The sequence below is a fragment of the Urocitellus parryii genome, chromosome 10 (genome assembly GCF_045843805.1).
Source record: "Urocitellus parryii isolate mUroPar1 chromosome 10, mUroPar1.hap1, whole genome shotgun sequence".
Taxonomy (NCBI): Eukaryota; Metazoa; Chordata; class Mammalia; order Rodentia; family Sciuridae; genus Urocitellus; species Urocitellus parryii.
The window spans coordinates 15,447,239-15,469,912 of record NC_135540.1 but is presented as its reverse complement, the minus strand read 5'-3'; the positions used below and the strand labels follow the sequence as shown (position 1 = coordinate 15,469,912).

Here is a 22,674-nt window from a genome sequence, read left to right as displayed (position 1 = left end):
TTGTTACAATATAATAACAGTCAACACTATATACTTTGTGGTAGATGCTGTGCTAAGTATTTTGTACATATTTTAGACTCTGAAATATGAATATTATAATTTCCTTTTTAAATATGAAAAAACTGAGGTTTAGAGATGAACAGAGTGGGTGAAAGGAAGAGGGAGAGATGCTAATCATTTGTTCCATTTAGACATGTTAAGCTTAAAGCGTTGGCTAAATATTCCTGTAATGATGGTAAGTTGGTAGTTTGGAATTTGGTGGTTCTGAGCCAGGCATGGAGGTACATTGCTTGTGTACTTAGATACTTGGGAGTCTGAGGCTGGAGGATAATGAGTTCAAGCCCAGCCTGAGCACAACATAGCCCTGACTGAAAAAAAAAGAATCTGAGTTTGGGTGATGGGTTAAAATGGAGGATAAATTCTCAGTAGTAATCAGCATAGAGATGCTGTTTGAAATCATAAGAATGGGGCTCTCCTGAGGAGGTAGGCTACAGTAGAATAGAATGGAGTATAAAAGATACATATGTACATTTTAAGAATAATTTTAGAAAAAGCCCACTATATAAATAAATAAATAAATAAATAGGAAAAAAAAAAGGAAAAGGCCCACTATCTATTATTCAAGTTAATAGAAATTACCAGCACTTTAGAATAACTGAGTGTTCCCCTCTCTTATATCCCATCTTTGCCCCCAGAGGTGCCATTATCCTGACTTATGTATTATTGTTTTAGTTTTATTTATAGTTATCATATATGAAGATATTCCTAAACAATACTTATTTTTGGGAAAAAAAAAAAAAGATGCACCCAGCTGACTTAGGAAAGGGCAGTATTATTTTAAGCTTTCTAGGAGGGGACAGGTGGAATAGTCCAATAGCAAATTCCCTGAGTTTCATGAGCTCCTCAGATAATCAGTGGCATTATCATGAGTTAGTTCTTGGGGGGCCTAAGGCACATCCTGGTCTGGTGTCCAGCAGTGCTAGAGTATGAACTGGTAGAGCAAAGAGAATGTGGTTCTCAGGCTGGGGATGTATCTCAATTGGTAGAGTGCTTGTGTCCCATGCACAAGGCCCTGGGTTCAATCCCCAGCACCATCAAAAAAAAAAAAAAAAAAAAAAAAAAAAAAAAAAAAAAAAAAAGAAAAGAATGTGGTTCTCTATTTTTTTTTCTCTAAGCTGGGTGGTCTTCTTTCAACACTTTGGAGAAGATCAAAGCAGACCACATTTTGGGGGTGAAATGAGTATTCTCATCTGATTGAGATAAGAGTCAAGGTGGAGTGAGTAGGTACATTGGAGTAAGCCAGGTATGGATAAAACGCTGGGATAGGCTTACTTGGGTATTCTGGACTTAGGAATGTCCGTGGTTACTTTGACAATGACAGCTCATCATGCTGTCTCATTGCTACCAGATGGAATGGTTGCATAGCGGACATCCTGGGATCTCTCTTTATAATCTTCCTGAAGATTCCTGCTGTCTTAATATCCTGTACCCAAAATTATCTTCCTTTAAAAAAAGTTTATTCTCTTTTTTAATGGGATGTAGTCATCAGTTGCATCTTGAGAAAGGATGGAAGGAAGGTAGATATTTTGAGGTCTGTCGTGTCTAAGAAAATATTTTTGTCTTATTTTCATAAGACAGTTTGGGTGAAGAATTCTAGATTGGAAATAATTTGCCTTCATAATTTTTAAGAAATCACTTCATTATCTTCCTTCTGATATGACTATTGAGAAGTCTGTGTTCTGCTTCTTTGTATGTAACCTGTATTTTTTTCTAGAATTCTATAGAAACTTCTTTATGTCCTCAATATTATGATATGTCACAGTAATATGCCTCAGTGTACCTACTTCTCTTAATTTTTTTCTCCTAGATTGTTGGTGAGTTCTATCAAATGGGCAGCTCATATTCTTTATCTGTAGAATTTTTTCTTGATTTATTTCTTAGATTTCTTTTCAAACCTTTTTTTGTTCATCTATCTGTCCTTCCTTCCTCCCTACCATTCATCCATTTCCTTTTTCTGTAACACTAGTTACTCAGATTTTGGACCTCCTTGGATCCTCTAATAATTGCTGTCTTGTCTTTATTTTCAGTTGCTTTATATTTTTATCAATTGCTCCTGGAGGGTGCTTCAATTTTATCTTCCCAGCCTCTATCTTTTCCCTCTCCCTAGAGGCTTTCCTTGAATGTCTAGTAAAGTTTGTCTGTCTGCTCATGATTAAAAGCAGGAGAGTAAAAAGAGGATTGGAAACTGGTTTAGGTGTGGTCTGATACCTGCAAATGTGCCTCTTGTATCTCAAAGATTCTCTTTGTTTTTCCCTGTCCACAAAGTCAGTCTTTGACTCACTGAGATGAAGGAGAGCTGGTCACCTAGCAGTCATGACGGAAGAGGGCTGGGTCTAGGGAACAAAGTGCTTTCCCATCAACTTCTGTGGAATCTTCCTTATTTTATCCCCTACTGTTTCCCTATAACCTGCTGCCTCTCCATTTCCAGGAGCAGTTGGTGTCCTAGTTTATTTTGTTATCAGCCTGTGATTCAGATTCGGCTTTCCTGGGTTGGCTAAACCTTCTTGTGCTCATCCATGTGCTTTTAGTCCTGTAAGATTTTGTTGCTCTTATCTCTTCTTTTTGTGAGTTTAGGCGAAAAATAAAGTCTTATACTGCAGTTTGAGTGGGCTTTCATGAGAGAGTGAAATTATATGCACATTTTTAATATATCATCTTAATCCTTAAGCTCGGGTTATTTAAAATGTTTTTGTCTCTTGAGATTTAAAAAGATTAAAGTTAGCCTTTCCATCTCTTTTTTTTCATTCATATTTATGATACACAAACTCATTGTGTGGGACTGTATGAACTCAAGGATTTGTAAGTGAATCCAGAATTTATGAATAAAAAAGTTGATTGTTTTTTAAATTTGCTCTTGTAGGAAAGTGAAAAGGTTTCTGAATACCCAGCAGTGATTGTGGAGCCAGTACCAAGTGCCAGATTAGAGCAGGGCTATGCAGCCCAGGTTCTGGTTTATGATGATGAGACTTATATGATGCAAGATGTGGCAGAAGAACAAGAAGTTGAGACCGAGAATGTGGAAACAGGTAGACATCTCACAAAATGTTCATTATTTATACTTTTCTTATTTTGTAAGCTTCAAGATTACTATTGCCAAATGAATCTTATTGAAAAACCTCTTTTAATACTCCTTAGTATAGCTTAGAAACCAGTGAAACAGCTCTGTTTAGGGGAATTTGAGTTCTACATTGTGATTCTTTGGGATAAAATAGTCTCATTGTAGAGTTTGCAGACAAAATTACAGCTCCATAAGCAAAATTGTTTTATTATTTTTTTCTGGGAATGAAAATACTCAACTAGTTGTTATTTACTTATAGAAGTCAATAGACTAGTGTATGAGAGTAACTTTTTTAATTAAAAAAATAAATATGATAGTCTCATTCTATAACTGATTAAGAGTCTTTGACTCAATGTTGATGGAGCAGTGTGAATTTTTTTCCTGTTAGGTCAAAAGTATCATTGTAATGGTCTGTCAGGTTCCTCTTTTTGTCTTCTTACAAATCTTGGTATCCATCTGTGTAGTAAAATAACTATATATATAACTTGAGATTAATGCGTATAATTCTTGGAGAATTATTTTTATTTTTACCATGACCAAATAATAGGGTATTTTCTTAGAAGGATTGTAGTAACTATTACATAATAATAAACATGAAAATTTATTTTAAACCAACTGTTATTGTTGAAAAAGAAACCTTACACTTGATTTACTACCCTAGTGAAATTTTAGAATATTTAGATACGTTTCTGTTAATGTAGCAAACTCTTATGATTAAAAGTATTTGATGTTTTTCTGCTCTGTGAGGCCCAATAGCAATCCCTAGGACTGCTAATTTTTCCTGCTTAAAGTTGTTCTCCCTCTTGTTTTATTTTTTGATGAGCTGACAGTTTGAGATAAAATGGTCTCTACGTTACCTTGCTCTTAAATTACCTTGCTCTTCAGAGCACTGATTATGACTGTTGCTAGCTTGCTGCTGGTGAAGTGCTAATCAGATCATTTTATCAAAACAAGGAGCCACACTCTGCATACAACCTTCATGACTACACCTGAGTGGGACCTGATTTACAGAAAAAAAACGATAGGTAGTACAGCTAAAGAGTATTATATAAAATGATATTCTGGAGTAAAATTAAAAAGAGTGGAGTCTGACTGTGCTGTCCAGGCTAGCTTTGAACTCCTGGGCTCAAGTGATCCTCCTGCCTCAGCCTCCCAAGTAACTAGAGCTAAACATTATTCCAGCCTCTGGAGAGGCACAAGTACTTTCCACTGTGTTTGACTCCAGATGTTATTAACTGTAAGCTGACTGTAAATGTTTAATTGACTTAAATTAATTCAGGTTAAAAACACTTTTTAATAGAAAGTGAATGTAAACCACTTAAGGGATTTAATTTTGTTAGTCTTCTTGAAATGAGGGTGATGATGTCATTTACAGGGTAGAGGGAGTGATTATGATATTTAAAAGGAAGATATGGGAAATCTGGGTCAGAGAACAGTTTTGTGATTTTTTTTTTTAAGAAGTAGTTGTTTACTACTTCATAATTTTTTTTTAGATTTATTTTTCTTTTATGCTAGAAAGGATGAAAGTACTTCAGAAGTTCAGCTTATACATTTAATTCCATTCTGGCTCATGAATTTTAATGTAACTTTATGAATATTATTAATAGTCATAGGTTAGTTTTTAAATCAGCAAATCTGGGCTTAATTTTGTTTCTATTAAAGAGTCACATTTGTAAATGAATTAAAATCTGAATAAATTTTCATTCTTCTGATATCTAGATCATACATGAATGGGTAAATGTTGTTATTACTTACTCTAATGTATGTTGGCCATTTAGATAATGAATTGGGATCAAGTTAATTTCTCATGACAATAAAAGTTTTATAACTTAAATTCCAAATATATGTAGGTTTTAGAGAAGAAACTGGGAAGAAAAGGAAAGGAATATTTATAAGATGGAAGTTCTTATTTGATGAATTGGGGTAATTGAGATCTGACCTCTAAGAAACACTTCCTGAAATCCTTCTACTATAATTTAGGTTATATCAGTCTAAAAAGTGTTCACAGTTATATTTATAAACCTGATGTTATAGATCACTACATGTTCACATTGAAGTTTTTCTTTTATTCCTGTATACACATACATGTATGTTCATACCATAAACAGTGTTCTCATTGTTATTCAGGTAGGGGTTCTAAAATTATATAATGACTGGCATCTAGCCATCTTCATTATTTTGTGTATAAAAGTGTTTCACATTTTGTTAATGATAATTATGGGCTATTTTGCTGCTGCCACCCCTGACCCCCACCGTATTTTTTTTTTTTTGGTGGGGGGGCAGAGCTGAGGATTGATCCAGGGCCTTGTGCATGCTGGGCAAAATTTTACCACTGAGCTATATCACCATTTTTTTTCTTCTCATAGATTAAAAGTTTATTTTTTCCCTCAAATCACTTATTTGTAATACTAATGATCTCTTAAACTTTATAGGAAAACACAAATAATTTGAAATTTAAAAAATAGGTATATTCATCTAAACCTTTAAGAAATTATTTGTCATGTCAGATTTAGATTAGTAATCATCAGAGCCTCTGAGGAATGATTGTGAAATATGAAGGGGGATCGTGACTCTGACAGCCCTGAAATAACTTCGCCAGACACTGTAGACTCTACTGGTTCAGGGCCTGTTTGTAGATGAATGTGATGAGTGTTGGGAGAAGAGGAGTTTCTTGGATTCTTTACAGAGAGTTGAAAATGCAGGTTTTCATGTTCACATTATTAAAAATTACATAAATATAGATGTAAGTTTAATTGAATCTCAAGAGTTAGTAATTAAGCATATAAGGAAGTAGAAAGACTTGCAAGGTTTGGAGTAGAAAGTACTATGGAATTAGTATCTGAGTGGCTATAGGATGAATGGTAGGGGAAACTATGAGATAGGAAAAGTAGCTATTGTCAGATGAGTTGAGAAATAGTAAAACAAGGTAGCAGTAATAGGAACAGGAGAGACTTACATAAACAGTATGACTGTGAAGATTTAACAGTACTTGACATAACAGGTAAAGGAGGGGCCATAGTCAGCAACAGTATTTCCCTATTCTTTGACCAGAAGTGATGGCAATGTTATGTAGGGATTTGAGGAGTGCAAAACTGTTTGGGAAGCAAGTAAGTTTGTTAATAGTCATTTTGATTGTGAGTTGAAACAGAACATATAAGAAAGAATATTTAGATAATTAAAGATATATAAAGTGTGTAGTCAGGGTCTCATGACAAAAGAGCTGCCATGTTCAAGTTAATATAATTTATGGACTATTTTAATAAAGGACTAGTTAAGAACATATGGGTAAGCTTAGGGTGATCAGAAGAGAGACAGCATTCCTCCATAGCTAGAAGGAGCAGCTATTTCTGTCCTTTGGCTCAAGGGCTCAGGGGATGGAAGGACTGACTACTAGAATCAGAAGTAGCAGCTCTGGAGAAAACTCACCTTGGGAGATTCTGAAACCTTCATCAAAGGACACAGCTAGTTGGAGGGCAGTACCACACAAAGGGAACCTGGGATTAAGTGCTCTGATTTTCATTCTCCTCCTTCTCTGTAACCCCTGGCCAGAGCACTCCATTAACCAAAGCATTTCTGAAGCCACATGAGCCTTGTACATGAAGTCAATCTCCTGGGATAGAGAAATGTGGATAGTAGACCAGGAGGGACAAATGGAAGCTGTCTAATATAACTGAAACTTAGCAAAGTAAGGTCCAGGAGAGACTGATTTGGGCTTATCATTTGAAGCTGTGAGAAATCAATGAGATCTCCAAGAGAAGAGGTACTGAAGAGAGTTACCTATGGGAAGATACTTAGATTCTGTATTTGTTTCTGTGATAGAGAACAAGAGGACAGAGAATTAATTAATTAATCTTAGGGATTAATTAATCCCCCCACCTTAGGTACCAGGGATGGAACCCAGGGCCTCATACATGCTGGGTAAGCACTCTACCACTGAGCCACATCCCCAGCCCATGGGAATGCTTATATTTTGGAGAACAGGAAGAAGAGTCAAAGAGTAATCAAATATAGAAAATCTTGGGTAACTATTTCTGAGTTTGGTCCCCCCCCCAACCCACCCTCCCACCTTTTAAGTAACTTTCTTCAGTAGGAAAGGGAAGAATATTATTGATTCTGGTTAGATAGTTCCAGGTTTAGATTTCTGCTTTGTCACTTAATTGGCAGCTTTTAAACTTTTCAGAGTGTTTCTCTGTCATAAAATAGGAATTCGAGGTTGTGAGGATTCCATAAAATAAATACTTGAAACACAGTGCTTGTGACGTAAAAGTTCCCTTGCCTTGATTCCTGCCTTTCTGTGTGCCTTAAACACAGAACATTTGTTTAACTTTGTTTACATCTCTGTTGTCTTTCCTCCTTTCCTCTTACTTCCATGTTTTAAAAAGGCAAACATTTTATGCCTTTCCTCTATACTTTTTCCTTATCATTCATCCCTTAAGTTATTGTGCTCTGGCATCTACACTTATTTTCCTTAAGCACTTTGTTTACCAATTTTCAAAGCCCACTCCTTTACCAAATTCAGTGGTTCAAGGAAACATCCAGAAGTAGATGCTTCATCATAATCTGGCCTTCTTATCTGTAGAAACACTGTAGCCTCCTGGCTCTTTTCCTTACTGCCTCTGGCATGGACTGTGCTATTTATTTATGCTTTAGTTTCCTTTATTCATAACATGCTCTGGTATCATCTTGATCTGCTCAGCTGTGTGAAACTTTCCACAACTATTGTGGCCTACATTAAACATTCTCTTTTCTGATTGTTATGCCATCTGGATTTAGGTACTTATATTTTTCTTGCATATACTCTTTTGTTTTCCCTGTGAGTATATAAGCACCATGAAGATGAAGGTCATATTTTTTTTTCTATTTGAATGTAGTGTTGAAAATTGAACATATAATAGCTAGTTAGGCAATACTGAAAAATTGAATCCCTCCCGAATTTGATACTAGGGATTAAACCCAGGGATGCTCAACCACTGAGCCACATCTCCAGCCCTTTTTAATTTTTATTTTGAGACAGTGTCTCTCTAAATTGCAGAGCTTGCAATCCTCCCTCCTCAGCCTGAGCCACTGGGATTACAGGCGTGTGCCACCATGCCTGACCTGTAAAATCTTAAACATATTTTCTTTTTTGTAAATATGCTAAATATCGAGTGCCCTAAGTTATTTAAAATGTTAAAGGGTAGTCTTAAAAAAAGTCTTAACAAAAGATGGCTATACCAATATAGCCATCTAATGTATTATGTCAAAGCCATAATGTTGCTTTTGTCTCATAATGTTGTATTTAGATGAGCTCTTATCTCATAATCGTAGTTGGTTTTAATCATTCTTGCTTATACTAAGTTTGATTTTTCTTCTTATCATAAAAGCAATATATGCTCAGTGGAAAAACTGGAGAGTATTACAAACTGAAAATCATCGCCCATGATCTTACCAATAAGGAGATAATGACTTTTTTGTTTCCAAATGACTTTAATTTGGTATGGTCATGTTTGAGGGGTTTTGTGTGTGTGTGTGTGTGTGTGTGTGTGTGTGTGTGTGTGTGTGTGGTTGGTTGTTGATATAAGGTCTTGCTGTTTGACCAGACTGACCCTAATTCTGGCCTCAAGTGATCCTCCTGTCCTCAGCTTCCTGAGTAGTGGAGATTATAGAGCAGGCCATAGATCACCATGCCCAGCTGATCACTGCTTATTTTTAATATTTTTAACATTTCTTTCTATTCTTCTTGTAAATGTATATTATGAACATAATTACTCTGTATTATATAATACAAATAGACTTACTCTCTTTACTAATAAACCTTGGCAGCAAAGAAGTTCTTAAATTCTTGCTTCTCTCTTCTGATCTATAGAGATAGGACTTTGCTTTTTTTCCTCCCGTTTTTTATTAGTGCATTATAATTATACATAATAATTATATTAATTATTACATGTTCAAAAAATTATTACATCTTCGTACATGCACACAGTAAAACAATATGATGTGGTCTGTATTATGGCCCTCTCCACTCTTCCTCCCCTCTTTTCTCTCCATGGTTCCCTTCTTCCACTCTATTATCTCCTAGGACTTTTTTTTTGCACAGCTGGAGATTGAACCCAGGGCCTCACACATGCTAGGCAAGTACTCCTAAGTTGTTCTTATAGTTAATGATCAAGAAAGCTTAAAAACAAAAAATAAAACAAAACAATAACAAAAACTTCTTTTAATAACAAGGCAAAATTGTATTTAAAGGTTAGTTGAAAAGACAGATGAATAAGAATTTTAACATAATTCAATAAAAAATCAATGCTTATTTTTTTTAACAAATGAAAGTTTTGGTTTTTAAAATGTGGTTTTAAAAAATAAAAAAGATTTATCAATTGAATATTAAGAAGCCCAATTTCTTTCTTAAAGAATCTCAGGAATCCTAGTTTGACTTAATGATAAGCTGTGAGTGATAACATTTATATTTGTTATACCATCAGAAATCCTCCCTGTGGCACAAAAGGACTCTTTTAATTAGAAAATATTGTTGCCACAGGGAGGTAGAAGATCGACATGAAAAACTGGGGATCTGAAAAGGAGCCCCTACCCTAGGATTACCTGAAGGTGAAACAGATTGAGCCAGAAGGAAGACAATGCTGGTAGGTTGGTTTTAATTTTTTCAGAATGTTTACAGTTTAACATTTAATTAAAATTTCTTCATCTACCTATAGTACTTTTTTGTTTAAAGGGCGACAATAATACCTCCTTAAGGAGGGAGATATAATAAAATAGTGTTTTCCTTCATAAACGGTTTGCTATTTGAGTCACCCCTCACCTTGCTCCTAATAATTGCTTCTTTTCTAGATAAAGGTGTAGGGCAACTTCATACATCTCTTTCTTTGGAAGCTGCTACTGACTAAACATCTTCAAGTCTTTCTTTTTTCCTTTTTCCTTTTGTTATTTTCTCATCTAGACAATTTTCTAAATTTATTTTTAAAGTTTTCTTCCAGTTATCTGTTTTATTTTTTTGGTTGATGAACCTTTATTTTATTCATTTATGTGCGGTGCTGAGAATTGAACCCAGTGCCTCACACATTCTAGGCAAGTGAACTACCGCTGAGCCCCAGGTCCAGCCCTAGGTACCTATTTTCTTGATTTAGCCACAGATTTTCTTTTATTTTAAAATTTTATCTATCTATCTATTTATTAAAGTGGTGTAGAGGATTGAACCCAGTGCCTCACACATGCCAGGGCAAGTGCTCTACCACTGAGCTACAATGTACCCCAAGCCTAGCCATAGATTTTCTGAAATGGCAAAATGTGAACCGTAAGTGTATTGAGTTTTCATTCTAGAATTGTTTGAATTATACTTGTACTGTGATTTAAGTCAGTTAGAAAGCAATATTGGAAAAAATTTTTTTAATATTTTAATAACCGAATTTCATTTAGTCTAAGATGCCAACAATGGTAAGAAACATTATTTTTGTATCACTAAAAGAGAAAGAAACTGCCAATTATACATTCTAAGAGACCATTATAAGATACATCCTGGTTTCAGACATGGCAAAATTTTAAAAAAATGTGCATCTTAGAATTAATGAAATAGGATATCATGGAATTATGAGTTTTCTCCCAAACTCGCATTTACTTGGAATTAGACATCAAAACATCTGTCTTCTGAAAATGGGTATGAGTTGCTGTATGGAAATCCTAATGTGTGCTGAGAAAGCTTTCTAAATTCTTTATTGTCTTTTTAAAAAATATTTTTTGATGTAGATGTTGATGTATTTATTATATTCATTTATTTATATGTGGTGCTTAGAATTAAACCCAGTGTCTTACACATGAGGCAAGCACTGAACCACAACTCCAGCCCCTATTGTCTTTTTTTTTTAATGTATTTTTTTTAGTTGTCGAGGGACTTTGATTTTTTTAATTTATCTATATGAGATACTGAGAATTGAACCCAGTGCCTCACGCATGCTAGGCAAGTGCTCTTCCACTAAGCTACAACTCCAGTTCCCCTTTATTGTCTTCTAGGAGAGAATATTTAAAATAAATAATTTAACTACATGGTTTAAAAGCATACAAACTAACAATAAGGTATTAGATTGTGGAGAGAGAGATTTTTTTTTTTCCTCTACTGGGGATTGCACTGAGCTTATACATCCCTGGGTTTCCCTTCCCTTTTAATTTTGAGACAGTCTTGCTAACTTGCCCAGGCTGGACTCACTGGGATTACAGATGTGTGCCAGTACTACCAGCTGAGATAGAAGAGTAAAAAGTACTTTAATATGACATATTTACTTCAATAAATAGTTTCATTCAGGTTGAGTGTCACTTTTCAATGGGATTCTGTGGTCTAAAAAGAAAATGAAATAAAGAGTCATAGTAGGTACCATGAGCAAAATTACATATGAAAGAGCTGTGCTTTGAGCCTGTACAATTAAATGTAAATAAAAATGCTCTATAAACCAGGTACGATGGTGGTGCACACCTGTAATCCCAGCGGCTTGGGAGGCTGAGGTAGAAGAATCTTGAGTTCAAAGCCAGCCTCAGCAAAAGCAAGATGCTGAGTAATTCAGTGAGACCCTGTCTCTAAATAAAATACAAAATAGGGCTGGAAATGTGGCTCAGTGGTCAAGTACCCCTGAGTACCTGGGTACCCTCCCCCCTAAAAAAAAGACAACAAGGGCTTTATGATGGAACCTTTTTTTAAAAAAAGTAATATACAATATACAGTATTTAAAACAGGAAAAGAGCTGTGGAAGACTCAGTGCCCATGTACCTACTCCTAAAATTAATTAAACATTGGAGGAGTATTAGTTTGAATTCCTTTTGTGTAACCTGATCTAATATATTCCTCTTTACTTTTTCCTTAAGATACCTACTATCCTGTTTTGATATTAATAGAAATATGAAAATCCCAGATAAGTGAGCTTTAAAATTGCTAAAAAAGAAATTACCTTTCAGTTCAACAAGTTTTGGAAGGGGGTGGCATATTAGGTACCAGTTTATACTTTTATAAGGATTTAGATAGGTAGTGATTTACATCCAAATCTCTGAAACAAGGCAGTTGTTCCAAGATAGAGAGGGAGTTGATTTAAGGCATGAACTAGACTGCCGCTCAGTAGGGATATGAGAAAGAATTCAGGTGTAAGTTACATATATAAACCATATTTCTTTTTATGACCTGTGTCGATTTTGAGATCCTGTTTATAAATAACGTCATACTATGGCAGCACGAATTAGCTTATGACATGGGTATCAGGTCACTTTCTTAATTAGAAGCATGTTTCACGAAATTGAAGATCTGGCTTTTTTAGTACCCAGATTTAATCTTTAGTTAGCTGTATTTCATGGTATATACAAACATTTCATCTTTGGATAGCTTTTTCTGGTTACAACAGGAATCAGGCAAGAACATATGGCACAACTATTGTGTTGTTTTGGGGAAGGATTGGGACCTCAAAACGTGCTCTACTGATGGTCAGTGGCTTCATCCTATTTTGATACCTGAAGAGTCTTAGTTTTACTATTGAGATTGGGTAGCTTTTTCTTCTGTTATGCTAGTGGCACAGGCGTTACTTAGCTTTGACTATAAATTCTTCAAACTTTAAATATTTTCTTTGAGTTGATATAGCTAGTACATGCTCACATCAAAGATAGCAATGTTTTCCAAGATGATTTACATATATCATTAACTGTTAGACAAAAATGGAATCTTTGGGCTAAGCATGGTGGCACATGCCTGTACTCCAACTACCAGGAAGGCAAAGGCACAAGGATCACAATTTAGCAAGGCCCTAAGCAACTTAGCAACATCCTGTCTCAAAATAGAAAGGAGTGGGGATGTAGCTTAGTAGTTAAGCACCCCTGTATTCAATTTCCAGTACCAAAAAAGGGGGGAGGTACTGGGGGGGATGTAGCTCAGTGGTAGAGAACTTGCCTAGCAAGCAAGAGGCCCTGGTTTTAATCTTCAGCACCACAAAACAAACAATTAGAATTATTGATTCAATAAATTAGAAAATTTGGGGTGAACTAAATAGATTTATTTACAGCAAGACTTTTTAGAGGTTTTCATATGCAAGTGTGAATTGTGATTTTTAAAGAAAAGGTATGTCTTTTTTAGAGAACATTACACCTCTTAAGACTAAGTCTTACAGATTAGTTTTCTGTCCTTAGAGTAATACTACTTAGTGCCAGTGTACTGCAGGCATAAGTAGACAATAGGGCTGATGATTCTCCTTTATAATAAACTGCACATATTTAGCTGTTAACTTTTTTTTTAAGTTTGTCACTTCTTAATGCTGCTTTTCTCATTGCCTAGTAGTGTATCCCCCACTGCCTGCCCATATTTAGATTTTGTAAGTTTGTATACGAGAGAGAGTTAAATACTATGTATTAGGATTATTGGCCAGACCCTAAATGATCTTTTTTTTTTTTTTTAAAGAGAGAGAGAGAGAACTTTTCAACATTTATTTTTTAGTTTTCGGTGGACAGAACATCTTTTATTTTTATGTGGTGCTGAGGATCGAACCCAGCACCCCGCGCATGCCAGGCGAGCACGTTACTGCTTGAGCCACATCCCCAGCCCCCTAAATGATCTTACATTAGTGATCAGAATTAAGTTTTGGACCAAGAAACTACTGCCATTAGCTTCCCTTTATTTATTTACTTATTTACGTAGTGCTGGAGAGCAAACCCTCATGTGTGCCTCATGCGTGCTAGGTGAGCATTCTACCACGGAGCCGAGCCCCCTGCTTTTCCTTTTCGAAGTTGCTGAAACATCTTGAAAAAAGTAAAGTTAGAGGTGTACATAGGTTGGTTATCTGTGGGGATTATGCTTCTTTATGATCCTCTCCTTAAGGTCTTTGTGGGCTTTTTCAGAGAGAGAACACGATACCTGTGACAGAAGGTTTTTTCCATTAAGTAAAGAAGAGGTGCTATGGTGCTTCGTTTTTCCACCACTGCCATCAGCACTACTGTAACAGTTCTTGGAAAGTGGGCAGGAAGCATGCTTACTCTACTATGGTTGTTAAAACTTAAGTTTCAGTATGAACGTTTCCATCCCACTCATTTGTGTCTTCTGGCATCTTCCTTAAGCAGCCAGTTTCTCAGTTCTTTGATCTTATTTTATACCACAGACGTTTACCTGTTTGATAAAGCTAAGCCTGTTCTCAGAGCTGGGTGGTTTGTTGCCTTCTGTCTGCCATCCTCAACTTGTCTTGCTATTTTGGGAATCCTTTTTTAGTCAATTTATGTCATTTTTACAAAGATTTTAAAAATATAGAAACAGGAGTGAATTTCAGGGGTAATCTAGTCCATTTCTTAAAAGGTGCCAGAGCTAGTTAGCAGTGGAACTAGTCCAGAAACCCTGGTCTTCTGATTCCCAGGACAGGCTCTTTCTGTTCTAAAGCACTGCTGAAAGATTCTTTATTCTTTACTTTTCAGTAGGCCTCCATAAAACAAGTATTAATAGTGTTGTGAATTTGTTTTCCTACCAGATACTAAAACAGAATCATGTCCCCTTTCTACTTTTTTTTTTAATATTTATTTTTTAGGTGTAGATAGACACAACACAATGCCTTTATTTTTATGTGGTGCTGAGGATCAAACCTGGGTCCCACCCTTGCTAGGCGAGCACTCTATTGCTGAGCCACAATCCCAGTACCACTTTCTACTTTTAATCTTTATGTCACCTTGAAGAAATCACTTAGTTTTTCTTAGTATGAATTTTTTTATCTCCAAAATGGGAAGTATCATTACCTTTCACTGTTGTGAAAATTAATAAAAAATATGTTTAGCATGGTGTTGACATTAGAAAAACTTCATCCATTGTTCATGCTGCTGCTAGCATAAGCTTTTGAAAACACAATTATCATTTTCCTTCATAAAGCCCTTTTATTAATTATTAGGACATAACTGGATAAAACGAAATGCCTTAGAAAAGTATGCTGTTGCTGGGCATGTAAAATGTGTGCTTAGCATGTGTGAGACCCTCAGTTTAATTTCCAGTGTGTGTGTGCATGTGTGTACACATGTGCCGTGCACATGCACACACACACACACACACACACACACACACATACACACTCAAATCAGAGAAAGACATAAGACTTTGATACACTACCATATTATATTCACCTTTCCTTTTTCAGCTCTTATCACTTCTTTTTGTGTGTGTGATTCACTAACTTCCAAAACTTTCTAAGACTTACATTTACTAAAAATATAGCCCCTCCCACTTTTATCTGGTTAGTTTTTCAAATCTGTGGTCAGATATCTCTTGGAAGAGTTTCTTGATCCTTTCATGATTTATCAGTTTAATTATGGGAGTCTTATGTCTGCCTGTAGTGTTATATTTGGTAGGTGTGTCATATTACCTTTCCAAAATTCAAATTTGAATTTAGAATACCTAAATGTTTCTGATGAGATTAAGGAACTTAGGAGAATTCTGTTTATCTGCTGAGAGATGCTTTTATTTAATTCCTCTATAATGTGAAAAATTCCCAGATGTGGGGCTGGGGATGTGGCTCAAGCGGTAGCGCGCTCGCCTGGCATGCGTGCGGCCCGGGTTCGATCCTCAGCACCACATACCAACAAAGATGTTGTGTCCGCCGAGAACTAAAAAATAAATATTAAAAACTAACTCTCTCTCTCTCTGTCTTCTCTCTCTCTCTCTCTCCCCCTCCTCTCTCACTCTCTCTTGAAAAAAAATTCCCAGTTGAATGGTAAGATGTCTCTATCACTTTTAATTATGGTTTTCAACTATTGATTATTATTACTTTTAATGCTGTTTTTTGATTTTTAAAAAAACATTTTTTTAAGTTGTCGATGGACACAATACCTTTATTTTATGTGTTTGTATGTGGTGTTGGGGATTGAGCCCAGTGCCTCATGCATGCCAGGTAAGCACTCTGCCACTGAGCTATAACCCTGGCCCCTTGTTTTTTGATTTTAATGGAACTTTTTAAACCCAAATGGGTTCAGAGGGGACAGCAGGAGGTGGGGTGGATATGAACATCTTTCTGCCAAAAGGCTTCTTCAGATTCTTAAAGGAGCTCATTATCCAGAGGAGATCAAGAAACTTTGAACGTATCTTTTACCTGTTAATATTTGAGGTTTTTTTTCAGTCTTTTTGTATCATGAGCCTCTTTGGCCATAGGGCAAAGCCTATGAACCTTCTTTCAGAATAACATTTTAAAATATAAAGTAAAGTACCTAGCAGTATAAGGGAGTCAAATAATGGATAGTTATCAAACTATTTTAAATTGTGATATCAGTGAATGTGCTGCTTATTCCCTTAAGTAAAGCGGCCCAATGGCAGATCTCATATGCTGCTATAGTTTCAAGTAAGATGACCATAACTATTTTGAGATATCTCTAACAAATGTAATAGAGTGTGAAAATATCTGTGGTTTTTATTGATCATAAGATTGTAGGTATGTTCAAACTACTGTGGTTTGTATTTTTATTTAAAATTTAAGTACTAGCTGAATATGATGGTGTTTGCCTGTCATCCTAGCAACTTGGGAAGGCAGCAGCAGGAGTATTGCAAGTTTGAGGCCAGCCTCAGCAACTTAACGAGGCCCTAAGCAACTTAGTGAGACCTTGTCTCAAAATTAAAAAATAAAAGGACTGGGGTTGTGGTTCAATACTTGGTACCGAAGGGACAAAAAAGAAAGAAAGAAAGAAAGAAAGAAAGAAAGAAAGAAAGAAACTGTTGAAATTAAAGTGCTAAATAAAGTGCTAAATTTCATTAGAAGCTGAAAGCTTGTTTTCTGGTCTCATCCATTTGTTATTTTAATTGTCATCTACTTTTTCACAATTCTTTCTTGCTGTGTTCTGCCCTGCTTCTGTTCTCCTTTCTCTAATAATCCATAGTAGGGATCTGACATCTATATTAAATGTATCACATACTAAGTACAGTTTTATGATACCTGCTGGTTTTTAAGGGGGTAAAAAAGCCTTTTATATGTAATGGTAGTTTTCTATGTTTTTTAATTGATAGACTTCATATAATTTCTTTGACCATTTGAATATTTAGTATTTCTTTAAAGGTCCATTCAATATTTTGTGACTTCTTTGTTGGTTTGAAATTTCATTTATCTTCATAGCATAAATTTCTGTGGCCAGTGGTTTTCTAACTTGAGCTCACATTAGACTTATTTGAAGGACTTGTGTAAAGATTGCTGGTCCATAATAGCTGTTATTCATTCATTCATTCATTCATTCATTCATTCATTCATTCATTTTGAGATGAGGTGTGAGTGTGTTGCCCAGGCTGGTCTTGAACTTTCGGTTCAAGCCATTTTCTCAGCCTCCCTAGTAGTTGGGACTATAAGTTCATGGCACTGTCCCCCGGCTTGACCAGAATTTCTGATTCAGAGGGTCTGTAGTGGGACTTGAAAATCTGCATTTCTAACAAGTCCCCAGATGATACTTGATGCTGTTGGCTTAAGGATCTGTCTTTAGAAATTATTACCCTAGTCTATTGAGAATGGCATCACCAAAAGAGCTTCTGACACTGTGAAAACCCAGTTACCACTGTAGGTACTTGCTGTATTCTGATAGCCACTAAAGCTTTTTTTTTTTTTAATACTTTTTTTTAGTTGTTGATGGACTTTATTTTATTCATTTATTTATATGCGGTTCTGAGACTTGAACCCAGTGCCTCACACATGTGAAGTAAGTGCTCTACCACTGAGCCACAACCCCAGCCCTAAAGCTTATTATTGAGGGGTAAAAAGACAGTAAAGTTCTTTCAGGTATATGAGAGGATAAAATACATTACTACTTTCAATTAATTCATCGATAAATTTTCATTGAATACCTACTGTGTGTCAGGTACTATTTTAGGCATGAAGCTATAGTGGTAGACAAGAAAGAGTTTCTGTATTTATACTTAGAATCTAGTGAAGAAAAAATTTGTAAGTTCATCATACTATTTAAAATTGCTTTTTCATAAATCAGATTACATAACTCCTGAAAATTTTCTTTGGAGTTAATATTTGGAATTAAGCAATATGGTTAAACTCATGCGTCCACTGCTAGAATAACTTCTCCACTGTCCCCTTCCATATAATATCTATTAGGTAGAGTTGAGATATTTACAGACTTAACATTATTGCTTCTGTGGTAGTCACATTTAAATTTCATCAGGAAGACATAGCTGACAGCCTTTGAGTCCAGGGGCGGAGGAGCAAGTCAAATGGAATTTAAGCATTCCTAAATCTTACAATTTTTCTCCACAATTTTCTATTGGTGTATTATAGTTGAACATAATGGTGGGATTTGTTGTTACATATTTCTACATGCACACACTACAACAATAGAAATCAGCCAGTATCACTCCTCAGCTCTTCCCCCCTGTCTCCCCATTTCTCACCCCTTGGTCCCTTTCCACTACTGATCTCCCTTTGATTTTTAAGAGATCCATTTCCACCTTTCTTTTTCTTTTTTCTTCTCTAACTTCTACATAAGAGAGAAAATAGGATCCTTGACCTTCTGAGTTTACTTATTTTGCTTAACATAATGGTTTCTAGTTCCATCAATTTTCCTGCAAGTGCCATAATTTCATTTTACTTTATAGATGAGTAAAACTCCATTGTGTATATATACCACATTTTCTTTATCCATCTATCTATTGATGGACACCTAGGCTGGTTCCATAGTTGGGAGATCGTAAATTGTGCTGCTTGGTATGCATGTCTCACTGTGGTAGGATGACTTTAATTTTTCAGAATAAATACCAAGGAATGGCATAGCTGGGTTATATGGTGGTTCCATGTGTATCTTTAGAGGGGCCTCCATACTGATTTTCATAGTGGTTATACTAATTTACAGTCCCACTATATTGTTAAACTATTCCTTTTTCTCCATATTCCCTCCAGCATTTATTATTTGTATTTTTGATGACTACCATTCTAACTGGTGTGAGATGAAATCTCAGTATAGTTTTGATTTGCATTTCCCTAATTGCTAATGTTGTTGAACTTTTTTTTATGTATTTGTTGGCCATTTGTATTTCTTTTCTGATAAGCATCTGTGTAATTCATTTGCCCATTTGTTAATTGAGTTATTTGATTTTTTGATGTAAATTTTTAAGTTCTTTATAGATATTGGATAGTAATTCTCTTTCAGAAGAGTAGCTAGCAAAGATTTTTTCCCATCTGTGGGCTCTCTCTTCACATTCCTAATTGTTTGCTATGCTGGGCAGAAGCTTTATTAATTTGATGCTGTCCCATTTATTAACTCTTGGCCCTATTTCCTGAACGTTAGGACTTCTATTGAGAAAGTCATTGCCTGTGCTAAAAGCTGGAGTGTTGACCTTATTATTTCTTTTAGGAATTGCATAATTTCTTATCTAATTCTGAGGTCTTTGATCCATTTTGAGTTGACTTTTGTGCAGGGTGAGAGATAACCTACATGTGGATAACCAGTTGTCCCAACACCATTTGTCTAAAAGGCTGTCTTTCCTCCAGTGTATGTTTTGGCATCTTTGTCAAGGATATCAAGACGACTGTAGATGTGTGTGTGTGAGTTTTTCTCTGTGTCTTTTATTCTGTGCTGTTGGTTTATAAGTTTGTTTTTATGCCAAACTATGCAATTTTTTGTCACTATAGCTCTGTAGTGTAATTTGAAGTCAGGTGTGATGCCTCCAGCATTGCTTCTTTTGGCTTAAAATTGCTTTGGCTATTCTGGACCTTTTATTCTTTCAAATGAAATTTAGGACTTCTTTTTCAAATCGTATAATTTTATAATTTTTTTGGAGGGATGGGTACTGGGGATTGAAGTCAGGGGCACTTGACCACTGAGCCCTGTTTTGTATTTTATTTAGAGATAAGGTCTCACTGAGTTGTTTAGAGCCTTGCTTTTTCTGAGTCTGGCTTTGAACTCACAATCCTCCTGTCTCAGCCTCCCAACCCGCTGGAGTTACAGGCGTATGCTACCTTGCCCAGCTCAGATTTTTTAACACAAGGAAATAATACCATCAAAAATTGGAGTGGGCTGGATGTGGTGGTGCACAACTGTAATTCCATTGACTTGGGAAGCTGAGGCAGGAGGATTGCAAGTTCAAGGCCAGTCTCAGCAATTTAAGGAGACCTTGTCTCAAAGTAAATATAAAAAGGACTGAGGATATACTCAGTGGTAAAGTGCCCCTGGGTTTAATTCCCTGTACTAAAACACACACACACACACACACACACACACACACCAACAAACAAACAAAAAAAAAAAAACCCCCACCAACTTAGAGTGATCCTCCCACCCCATTCATGGAAAAACCAGGGTACAGCACTAAGAACTTAACCTGTTTGCAATGTTACTTATGAAGTGGAAGTGGGATTAGGAGGTGAAGTAGGACTAACTTTGACTTTTTTATAATTTACATGTCTAATCCCTGTCCCCCTTACCCACTGAGTGTAATAAGAGAAGACAGTATATAGTTCAGGGCTGGGAATGTGGCCTAGTAGAAGTGCACTTGCCTAGCACACATGAGATCTTGGGTTCAACCCCTATCACTGACCCCCACCCCAATATAATATAATATATATATTATTAATAATATATTATTATTAATATACATATTATTATAATATAATATATATCCTTTTCCTTCCATTATATACTATTAAGATAGACTATCAAATATTATTTTCTTTGTAAAATAGAACTTTTTAAAAAGTTATAAAAGAACTTCTGTATTCTCCAGGTTTTAGGTTGTGTTTGGTTGTAATGGAATTTTTTGCTCTTTTTTACTTTGTAAATCAGCTAAAATACATAGACTACTTAAGAAGAAAAGGTAATTAATTTTTAAAAAAATTTTAACTAAAATACTTTTCATATGTTTTATTTTAGACTGGGTGATGATAATATGTAGTTATTTTTCAGGACTTATTTAAGAATATATTCAAATAAAAATAAGAATATATTCAAACAGCCTGTAATCCCAGTGCTCAGGAAAACTTTTAGGAAGTTTGAGAAAACATTTAGGAAGATCTGAATTCTTATTTTCTTTCCATATTACATTTTTAAAATGCAAATTATCAGAAAATAAAGTCAAGATTTAGAATAATTACTTGGAATTTAAAAAAATCTTTTGAAGAAGAAACCAAGGATCTAGTTTGAGATGAAAAATTAAAAGGTAGTATTTTCTTTTTGAGACATTTGCTTTCTTGAATAAACTATGCTTTTTCTTTTTATCTTTGTAGACTTTGGTCTACAGTTAGTATCTATTTAGATTTACAACACTAAGTGTCAGCCATCTGGTTTGGAAAACAAGGTTGGCAGCGTCACATTTGCTTTTGATTCATTGCTAACGTTATGTGGCACTCTTAAGAGTGCTAGTCATCTACAGAGGCAAGAAACACAAATGATTTTGCCTAGGCTTTATCTACAGGCCTGTGTGTTCTGGGAAGAGAGGCCTCCATGAAAAAAGGCAGAATTTTTGGTGAGCCATCTTCTTGGAAATAAAAGCAAAGGCAGGAGCCAGTGCATTCAGCTTTCTGTCTCACAAAGGGAGATGCCATTGTAATATCATATAACCCTATGTTCAATTTTGTTGTCTTCTGTTTCTCTAGTAATTAGTAATCGGTGCTTTAACAAAAAGAATTCCTATATACTTGTTTTTGGAGATCATAAGAAATGGGGAGGCTAATGAGAGACTCTAGTTAGTTCTGCAGCTAGTCTGAGGGAAAACAATTCCGAAACACAGAATAGCTGGAAGGAAAAGAAAGGCTGAATTCTTGTGTTTGTCAAAGGAAGGAAAAGACTCTGAGTAGCTGCCCTGGATCTGAGACTATTAGTGGGGCTACTTGAGACTGCTTGTGATGTGCATAGCACTGTGTTTTGTGCGGACAAGAAAAGAAATTAGATAGGGCCCCTGCTGTAAAGGAGCTTGCTCTCTTGTGGGGATAATATATAAGGAAACAATTCTACATAATGTTTAATAAAATCAGTGTTGTAAGAGTGAGAAAGGAGAGAGAGCTGTTAGTTGTTCTAATGGAAATTTCATATTTGAGCTGAGCTTGGGAGGATGATAAAATGCATTTAGGAAGCAAAGACTTTTCTGGTTTTATTTTCCCCTCCCTCTCCTAGGCCATTACCAAATCATGCCAGTTTATTTGTTAGTGGAATAATAATTTTTTAGCCTGTTCTTATTGCACAAATTCAGGAGTTTTTAACACAGTCATCAAGAACCTGAAAAATTTGGCCTCTCTCATTTAACTAGAAACAGCAATAGAAAATAGAAACAAAAGCAAAAACAAAACAAACAAAAAAAACCCCACCAATATCCTAACATGTAAGTTTTTTTTTTTTTGTATTGCCAGGAATAGTCCTGAAGGCTGTACATATTAACACATTTCACACTCTCTACAACTTAAGGCCAGATAATGTTTCCAAGGCTAAACAGCTATTTCAGGTGTAGAAGTAGGGGTTTAAACTCAGGCGCCTAGTAGGACTTCAGAGCCCAGGCCCAAGCATTGTACACTAATGAATTATAACCTGTCCCTCCCTCCCCTTACTGCTGTCTCTACCCATGAATCCAGACTTTTAACCTCCATTGGACTTTCCTGTATACCATTTTCATT

The 22,674-nt window shown here is 35.6% G+C and overlaps 1 protein-coding gene across 7 annotated transcripts in view; it reads left to right on the top strand.

Moving 5' to 3' along the window:
• Nucleotides 1-22,674, top strand: part of Elf2 (E74 like ETS transcription factor 2) — a 102,868-nt gene that overhangs the window by 45,915 nt on the left and 34,279 nt on the right. For 4 of the 7 annotated variants that reach the window (XM_026386198.2, XM_026386199.2, XM_026386197.2 and 1 more), the window contains one exon: nt 2,921-3,086. The exons of 2 other annotated variants lie outside the window; for them this stretch is intronic. In XM_026386198.2, coding sequence (XP_026241983.1) covers nt 2,921-3,086 — 166 coding nt within the window. Of the gene's footprint in view, nt 1-2,920; nt 3,087-9,632; nt 9,736-22,674 lie in introns of those variants that run through there. One more of the 7 variants, XM_026386202.2, reaches the window with a different exon arrangement.